At 43.2% G+C, this 9,574-nt stretch overlaps 1 protein-coding gene across 1 annotated transcript; it reads left to right on the top strand.

Annotated features, from left to right (window-relative positions):
• LOC135550845 (protein phosphatase 1 regulatory subunit 14A-like) lies at positions 1-4,524 on the top strand. The gene is made up of 4 exons (XM_064982005.1): positions 1-396; positions 2,667-2,747; positions 2,872-2,907; positions 3,704-4,524. The coding sequence occupies exons 1-4, from the start codon at positions 199-201 to the stop codon at positions 3,878-3,880; spliced, it is 492 nt and encodes a 163-aa protein (XP_064838077.1). The 5' UTR covers positions 1-198; the 3' UTR covers positions 3,881-4,524.
• Positions 4,525-9,574: the final 5,050 nt, after the last annotated feature.

The raw sequence follows: 9,574 nt of genomic DNA, 5'->3' as shown, positions 1-9,574 counted from the left end.
TCGATTTCCGCGCCAGGGTCGTTACAATACATTAGGTCATTGGATTGTTTACAGACAATCACAGATTGTCATGTGTTGGGTGGGAAGTCACTCTCAGAGTTTAGTCAGCAACACGTGACAACGGAGGGCGCTCTGAGCGAGCTGGGATTGACATAGGTAGTCGGACTCCATTTAGCTTGGGAACCAGTCAGACCAGATATGGCAGCCAACAGGGTCGGAAGGACGCACGCAGATGAAGTCCACTCGTCAGATTTGGGAACGTCTCCGGAACACGGAGGCAACCTTCAGAAGAGACAAGCTCGAGTTACTGTGAAATACAACAGAAAAGAGCTACAGAGGCGACTAGACGTGGAGAAATGGATAGACGACTGTTTGAACGAGCTGTACTTGGGCAAGGTAAGTGCCGTCGTACCCTCTTGGACCATTACAAGGGCCACACAAAAGCCCCGTTTATACCTGTGTCCTGTACTTTTCCGCATTTCGATTGTGCCCAAACTTTTATTAAACGGTCTCGACAATTAAAATACACTGATCGGATTATGCTTCAAGAAGCACTCAAACATACTGGATCTAGCTGATCTATCTATTGTTGTAGGGTCAATTTATATTTAAATTACTTTTAGTTTTGCTTAACAAGTGCTTTGAGATTATGTCTAATGAAATGAGCTATAAAGGTTTTTAATAATGAATTATTAGTAGTATTTTTAGATCTTCCTGAAAACATCTGGAGGTACTCAGGCACACATTATCTGGATATCAAACAGATCTGGATGGTCAAACCATTTACTCATACTCATAACGGCCTCAGGTAGCACCATTAAAATATGGCTTCAGTAATTGTCCTAAAATAAATACATTCATTATTGTGAAAGAATATCTGTTAAATAAATTGCATACAGGGAGACACTAGCTAATCCGGTCACAATGTGGATGGGTAAGAGAGACTTTTTAATACAATGGGTAGACGTGGCATACCTTGATCAGATACTAATTGGATCATATCGATCAGATCATAAAACTCGCATGTTAGCGCAAAGTGTAAACAAGGCTAAAGTGTTGTCCATGTGTTCAGGCAGTAGGTTTCAGATAGTAAAGAGATTTTAGGTATATGGCAAGTTCTTAACTTTTTAATCAGGCAATACTATCTGAAAGTTTCCTTTCCTTTAAGAATGAGAACTTTGCTCTTTCACCTATGCCTGAATCAATAGAATTGGGGAAAAGGCTTAACTTTAAGAAAAAAAAGAGGCTTAAGCTTTGAGTTGGATATTCATGTAGAAAAGGCCTGTTAAGACACTGTACATGATACATGGATCTTAACATTACAGATGAACTCTCCTGTGAGACACAAACAATGCAGAATAAATACTGTAGTGTATATCAACACAATCACTTGCACTCTGTCGAAATTACAGAGGCATTCCTAAACCAAATCTTCTGCGTAGTCCTCCTTAACAGGGCTAAACAGACTTCCGTGTGCTATGAGATTTATATAAAAAGTGTATACAATATGGATGTTATGAGAGTGCACAGTCCATTAAAGGACTAGAGAAGGTTGGAGGTGCACTGTGGACTTCGGCTCCATCTGAAAATGGCACCCTATTCCCTATATAGTGCACTACTTTTGACCAGGGCTCTATGGGTAGTGCACTAGGGAATAATGTGCCATTCCGGATGTAGCCTAAGTCTTTAGCCACTGCAGAGACATGGTGGCTGGGGAATGCTAACTCACTGCCTTACATGGCCACTTGGAAAAAGGGAATGGAACAAGAATGAAGGATGAGAAACAGGAAGGAAGATGTGCAGAGAAGGGAGAGTACTCCAGGGCCAAGGGTGGGGCTAATGGGTGACGTGTGCATAGAAGGGAGAGTACTCCAGGGCCCAGGGTGGGGCTAATGGGTGATGGGGTTAATACTCCCTGAGGGGGGTAAACATACTGCAGCTGGCCATGTGACATCACTAGCTTGATGTTCTGCTCTCCTGGGAAGTTTGGGAACTCATACTGCTTCCAGTTCTTGTCTGCATCTGAAATGACACCCTAGTCTGTATGTAGTGCACTACTTTTGACCAGAGCCCTATGGTCAAAAGTAGTGCACTATGTAGGGAATAGAGTGCCATTTTGGATACACCCTTTGTAACAATACTGCATTTATATACTGTAGTACAGTACCAGTGTACAGCAGGAGACTCACCCCCATAGGGCGACAAATGCACTATGGTGGCCGGTGCCGGATCTCAGCTGAGCATTTGATCAGTAGATCAATAACCGTCACCAACAACAGGGGAACCAGTCCGATCATTTTAGGAACTGTCTTCAAAATCCAACCCACCAGAAGTTGAATGTGTGCCAGGCAGGCAGTGTGATTCGTCAGAGGACAGAGAGAGGAGACTGATCTTCTATTGGTCTGTAGCTTGGTTCTGACTTGCAAGGCAACTGATCCAGTTGGATACATGGTCAGTGTTGTTATTATCCAACCATAAGCCCTCTGAATGAATCCTGTCAACTGTTCCATTTGGAAATGACATGTAGTAGGACTCAAAGCTCAACTTAATATATACAGACATAACTCAAACTTTTGCATAAGTCATGTATTGAGATTTGCACAAGCTTTTCCACTCTAATAATATACAGTATACGTGTGTGTTTTTAATGTGTTTGTCCTTTGCAGGAGGAAGACATGCCAGACGAGGTAAACATTGATGACCTGATAGATCTACCTAGCAATGAGGAGCGAGTGAAAAAGTTACAGGTAGGCCCCGCCCACCCAAAGTTGTTCTGAACATGTACTCAGACCAACCTGACTTTGCCACAGAATTTAACTACTGGAATTTTGATACAATGATTTCTCTTCTCTAAACTCTGTTCATCATCAGGAGATCCTTCAGACATGCAGCAGCAACAACACTGAGGTATGTTTTACCATCATTTATAATGATATGGAAGAATGATGCATATTAAGTCATTCATTTTTATTTAGTCTCTGTACACACACACACACACACACACACACACTGTATTGGCCTCCAATAGGAGGCAGCGGTGTCTGACACCTTCCATTGTCACGCCACATGCCCTACAATGGCCGTCTGTCCTGGCCTTCTCTCGCTCTTCTCTCCTCCCTCCCTCTCCTTTCTCTTCTCTTTCCCTCTGTTCCCTGCTACAGGACCTCTTTTGACAAAGGACAGGGCCCACAGTGGCTTGCTTAGAGACACACACACACACACACACGAGGAGGCTGGTGGGAGGAGCTATAGGAGGAAGGGCTCGTTGTAATGCCTGGAATGGAATAGAGGGAATGGTATTAAACACATCAAACATTTGGAAACCACATGATTGACTGTTCCTTTATGTCATTACAATGAGCATATCCTCCTATAACTCCTCCCACTAGCCTCCACTGAGACACACACACATGTTTGACACATGTTGGTTTCAAATCAATATCACAAAAGATTGAAGAACACTAAGTGCTGGTTTCCTAGACACGGATTAAGCCAAAATGTCCCAATGAACATGCTTTTTAGTCTAGGACTGGGCTTAAATCCAGGTGTTCTAGAGACCAAACCTAAAGCGACTGGGGTTGAGGCTTCAGAGTCCTCCATTTTCAGTCTCCCCCTCTTATTTCTGTCTATGTAGTATCTAATGTGAAGGGGAAAAATACAAAACAATAGCTATATGATGCTACTGTGTGTCCCTCCCTGCCAGACCTTCATCGGCGAGCTGTTGGTCAAGCTGGAAGGCCTTCACAAGCAGGAGGAGCTGGCTACAGTGGGCATCGAACACCCCTCCCTTTGCAACCACCCTCAGCACCGCCATGAGCCGTACCACTTCAACGACCCCCACTGTCCCCGCACCCGCACCCACACCCACCAGACCCTCTGACCTCACCACACAGCTGACCTCTGACTAGGGGTGTAAAATTCTTTCCCAAAATTACCTGGTTTTCCATAAATTCCTGTTGGAATATTTCTGGAATCAGGAGGAAATAAGCAGGGAGGAAATCCTTTAACTGTTCCCGGTAATCTTCCAATCGGGATTGCTGAAAAAGATGGGAATTTGGGGAACATTTCTGTAATTTTGTTTCCCAGCAACCCCATTTTATCCATTCCCCCTCCCCCAAAACACACCCTCGGACCACCCTCGGACTCTATTCACACACTGATCTTAACATGTCACATGAACAACATCTGTTGCCATGTTGTCCAGGCACTTGGGATCACATCCCACTGGGCCAACTTTGTCATTTCAACATGGAGAATTGGGTATTTGCTAGATATGTTGATCAATGAGCTTTCAAACCATTTTGAAAAAGACAGCCAAAAGTTTGAATTCCCATCTAAAAGCACAACCAAATTTATTTAGTTTAGTATATTTGTCACCTTCTTTTTTAACAATTTAAAAGCACAACAAAGCTAAAATTGTTTATTTAAAAAACAACTTAATGTGTTATCATTGTGATTCATTTAATAGCACAACCAAATTACCTGAATTCCAGTTGATTACATTAAAGTACATGGTGCAAGTGATCAATGCTGTTTGAGATTCTGTGCAGATTATTTTAGTAATTGTGGAGATTGTCTATTTTTAGTTGAATCCTGGGCTAAATTTAAATAATAGCTCTTGATTACTTCCCAAATGCTATACAGGCCTAAATAGCCTCATTGATGATATATGATTGATAAAGTATGGTTACATATTTGCAAGTTGCGCAAATCCATTTTTCTGGACACCGGATGAAGTAGGCCTAAATATTTATTTTTCATTTTGTTAAGGAGATACTTTATTTTGGCAATGAGGCCATTTTATCTACAGTACTTCCTCAGAGTCAGATGAACTTGCGGATACCATTTTTATGTCTCTGTGGGCAGTTTGAAGGTAGTTAGCAACTTCCTTCATGATATCCACAAGTTCATCTGACTCTGGGTAAGTACTGTAGATAAAATTCCAAAGTCTCACATTAAGACATTCCAGGACTGGACTTGTCCAGAGTAGATAAATACATTTTTCATCTTTCTATTTGTAAAGTACTAAAGACATTTTCGGTCCATTTTTTCCAAAGAAAATGTTATCTAGAATAAAAAACATAAAAGCTGTAGACTGATCAACTCTAGTACTGTAGGAGGTGCTGTCCAGCCTATTGTTTTTTTCTTATAATGGATATTACATTGAAGATCTGTTGTTTCAAAGGTACAAATTCAACATATTTTATTCAAGGTTTCTCTATGTTGAAATCCTGTGGTTGAAATGTTACCCTCGAAAGAAATGCTATGTTTTTTCCACATAGATTCCACTTCACAATACGTTAACGAATTACATTGAAATAATGTTGATTTAAGCAGTTTGTGCCCAGTGGGATATCGATCAGGTCACTTCTGATTAATGTATATCTGAGTTGCATCCACCAAGTAAAGTCATTCTTGAGTACTTAATTATTTATTGTTGTCAGCACAAGAAATGAGGATGGGATGAGATGTACAGTTGAAGTCGGAAGTTTACATACATTTAGGTTGGAGTCATTAAATCTAGTTTTTCAACCACAAAAATTTCTTGTTAAGAAACTATAGTTTTGGCAAGTCGGTTAGGACATCTACGTTGTGCATGACACAAGTAATTTTTCCAACAACTGTTTACAGATGTGTTATTTCACTTAAAATTCACTGTATCACAATTCCAGTGGGTCAAAAGTTTACATACACTATGTTGACTGTGCCTTTAAACAGCTTAGAACATTCCAGAAAATGATGTCATGGCTTTAGAAGCTTCTGATAGGCTAATTGACATAATCTGAGTCAATTGGAGGTGTACCTGAAGATGTATTTCAAGGTCTACCTTCAAACTCAGTGCCTCTTTGATGTGCAAACAATAGTACGCAAGTATAAACACTGTGACCACGCAGCCGTCATACCACTCAGGAAGGAGATGCGTTCTGTCTCCTAGAGATGAACATACTTTGGTGCGAAAAGTGCAAATCCCCAAAACACTTCAGCGAGCAGGCCTTTCTAATCAACCTCATCCCATCAGTAGAGGATGCTTGGTTGCCCTTTAAAAGTGCTTTCCTTGCCATCTTAAATAAGCATGCCCCATTCAAAAAATGTAGAACTAAGAACAGATATAGCCCTTGGTTCACCCCAGACTTGACTGCCATTGACCAACACAAAATCATCCTGTGGCATTCTGCATTAGCATCGAATATCCCCCATGATATTCCAGGCAAGTCAAGAACCAATATACGCAGTCAGTTAGGAAAGCTAAGGCTAGCTTTTTCAAAAAGAAATGTGCATCCTGTAGCACTAATTCCAAAAAGTTCTGGGACACTGTAAAGTCCATGGAGAATAAGAGCACCTCCTCCCAGCTGGCCACTGCACTGAGGCTAGGAAACACTGTCACCACCGATAAATCTACAATAATCTAGAATTTCAAAAAGCATTTTTCTACGTCTGGCCATGCTTTTCACCTGGCTACCCCTACCCCGGCCAACAGCTTAGCAACCCCTGCAGAAACCTGCCCAACTTGCCCCGCTTCTCCTTCACCCAAACCCAGACAGCTAATGTTCTGAAAGAGCTGCAAAATCTGGACCCCTACAAATCAGCTGGGCTAGACAATCTGGACCCTCTCTTTCTAAAATCATCTGCCGAAATTGTTGCAACCCCTATTCAACCTCGCTTTCGTATTGTCTGAGAGCCCCAAAGATTGGAAAGCTGCCATGGTCATCCCCCTCTTCAAAGGGGGAGACACTCTAGACCCAAACTGCTATAGACTTATATCCATCCTGCCCTGCCTTTCTAAAATCTTCAAAAGCCAAGTTAACAAACAGATCACCGACCATTTTGAATACCACCGTACCTTCTCCACTCTGCAATCTGGTTTCCGAGCTGGTCATGGCTGCACCTCAGCCATGCTCAAGGTCCTAAACGATATCATAACCGCCATCGATAAAAGCCAAGGCTTTCGACTCTGTCAATCACCTCATTCTTATTGGCAGACTCAATAGCCTTGGTTTCTCAAATGACTGCCTCGCCTGGTTCACCAACTACTTCTCAAATAGAGTTCAGTGTGTCAAATCGGAGGGCCTGGCAACCCAGACAGGAAGATCACATCAGTGACTCAACCCACTCAAGTGACGCACCCCTCCCAGGGACGGTATGAAAGAGCCCCAGTAAGCCAGTGACTCAGCCCCCGTAATAGGGTTAGATGTTACCGATCACTGTACCTGTACACAGACAATCTGTAAATAGCACACCCAACTACCTCATCCCCATATTACTATTTACCCTCTTGCTCTTTTGCAACCAAGTATCTCTACTTGCACATCATCTGCACTACTATCACTCCAGTGTTAATGCTAAATTGTAATCCCTACTCTTCTACATTTGCACACACTGTACATAGATTTTTCTATTGTGTTATTGTTTATGTGTAACTGTGTTGTTGTTTTTGTCGCACTGCTTTGCTTTATCTTGGCCAGGTCGCAGTTCTAAATGAGAACTTGTTCTCAACTGGCCTACCTGGTGAAATAGAAGCCAACACTGTTCCCTATCAGTGTTCTGGCTGGCTTTTGTAGAGTCAAATCAAATCCAACTTAATTCAAAGCACATTCAATGGACACTTTACATGCATGTGTTTTAGGTTAGGGCATACTGAGACTCTACAGATGAGAATTCTATGGAAGTCGGACACCTCAATTTAATATATTTGGATATTAACGCTAAAAACAAAATCCAGGACCTTGATTTAACAGGCAGTTCAAATATTGTCTTTGTATGATTGTTAGACACTGGTCTGAGACAGCTGTGTTCTTCAATTAAATACAACTGTATTTACCCAATCAGGGGCAATTAAGAAAGACATAGCCAGATTATATCAACATCCTCAACTAATACAAACAACAGACATCACCTGTCGTTAACTCTTTAGCAGTCAGTCCAGGTAGCTATTGGTCCAGGTAGCTATTGGTCCAGGTAGCTATTGGTCCAGGTAGTCTTTTGGTTAACTGTTTATCAGTCAGTCCAGGTAGCTATTGGTCCAGGTAGCTATTGATTAACTCTTTAGCAGTCAGTTCAGGTAGCTATTGGTCCAGGTAGCTATTGGTCCAGGTAGCTATTGGTTAACTCTTTATCAGTCAGTCCAGGTAGCTATTGCTTAACTCTTCAGCAGTCTTATGGCTTGGTGGTGGAAGGTGTTTAGGGTCCTATTGGTTAACTCTTCAGCAGTCTTATGGCTTGGTGGTGGAAGGTGTTCAGGGTCCTATTGGTTAACTCTTCAGCAGTCTTATGGCTTGGTGGTGGAAGGTGTTCAGGGTCCTATTGGTTAACTCTTCAGCAGTCTTATGGCTTGGTGGTGGAAGGTGTTCAGGGTCCTATTGGTTAACTCTTCAGCAGTCTTATGGCTTGGTGGTGGAAAGTGTTTAGGGTCCTATTGGTTAACTCTTCAGTAGTCTTATGGCTTGGTGGTGGAAGGTGTTCAGGGTCCTATTGGTTAACTCTTCAGCAGTCTTATGGCTTGGTGGTGGAAGGTGTTCAGGGTCCTGTTGGTTCCAGACTCGGTGCATCGGCACTATGACTTCGGTGTCTGTAGTCTTCTTTTAGGGCCTTCATCTGACACCTCCAGGTATAGCGGTCCTGGAATGCAGAGAGGTCTCAACCCCAGTGATGTACTGGGCACTACCCTCTGGAGCGCCTCGCAGTTGGATGACAAGTTGCCGTCATACCAGGCGGTGATGCAGCCAGTCAAGATGCTCTCAATGGTGCAGCTGTAGAACGTTTTGAGAATCTGAGGGCCAAACCTTTTCAGCCTCCTGACGGGGAAGAGGCGTTGTCGTGCCTTCTCCATGACTGTGTTTCGGTGTGTGTAGACCATGTTAATTCATTAGTGATGTGGACACCGAGGAACTTGAAGCTCTAGACCCGCTCCACTACAGCCTTGTCGATGTGGATCGGGGGGGGGGGGGCGCTCATACCTCCATTTCCTGTAGTCCACAAACAACTTTGTCTTGCTGATGTTGAAGGAGAGGTTGTTGTCCTGGCACTACACTTCCACTGACCACCTCCCTCATCGTCGTCGGTGATCAAGCCAACCACCGTTGTAATAAATCTTTGGAGATTTCCGGGCAAGAACAACTCTTTCTGAATACAGTAATTCATTAACAAATGGCCTCCCGAGTGGTGAAGCAGTCTAAGGCACTGCATTGCAGTGCTAGGTGTTACTACAGACTCGGGTTCAATCCCGGACTGTATCACAACCGGCTGTGATCGAGAGTCCCCTAGGGCAGCGCACAATTGGCCCGGCATGGTCCGGGTTAGGGAAGTTTTGGCAGTCATTGTAAAATAAGAATTTGTTCATAACCTCTCTTGGGTAGGGGGCAGTATTTTGGCATCCGGATGAAAAGCGTGTCCAAAGTAAACGGCCTGTTACTCAGGCTCAGAAGCTTGGATATGCAAGACCATGGTGCTTGCCTACGGAGCTGTGAGGGGAACGGCACCGCAGTACCTCCAGGCTCTGATCAGGCCCTACACCCAAACAAGGGCACTGCGTTCATCCACCTCTGGCCTGCTCGCCTCCCTACCACTGAGGAAGTAC

The sequence above is a fragment of the Oncorhynchus masou genome, chromosome 12 (assembly GCF_036934945.1).
Source record: "Oncorhynchus masou masou isolate Uvic2021 chromosome 12, UVic_Omas_1.1, whole genome shotgun sequence".
Taxonomy (NCBI): domain Eukaryota; kingdom Metazoa; phylum Chordata; class Actinopteri; order Salmoniformes; family Salmonidae; genus Oncorhynchus; species Oncorhynchus masou.
Note: the sequence above shows the minus strand (reverse complement) of the source record. Positions and strands in the feature narration are given on the sequence as shown.

Excerpts from the sequence above, each read along its gene's own strand:
- LOC135550845 (XM_064982005.1), top strand. The coding sequence starts at position 199 with ATGGCAGCCAACAGGGTCGGAAGGACGCACGCAGATGAAGTCCACTCG. Across the intron at positions 2,748-2,871 it reads AGCGAGTGAAAAAGTTACAG|GAGATCCTTCAGACATGCAG; the intron begins GTAGGCCCCGCC and ends GTTCATCATCAG. Across the intron at positions 2,908-3,703 it reads GCAGCAGCAACAACACTGAG|ACCTTCATCGGCGAGCTGTT; the intron begins GTATGTTTTACC and ends CCTCCCTGCCAG.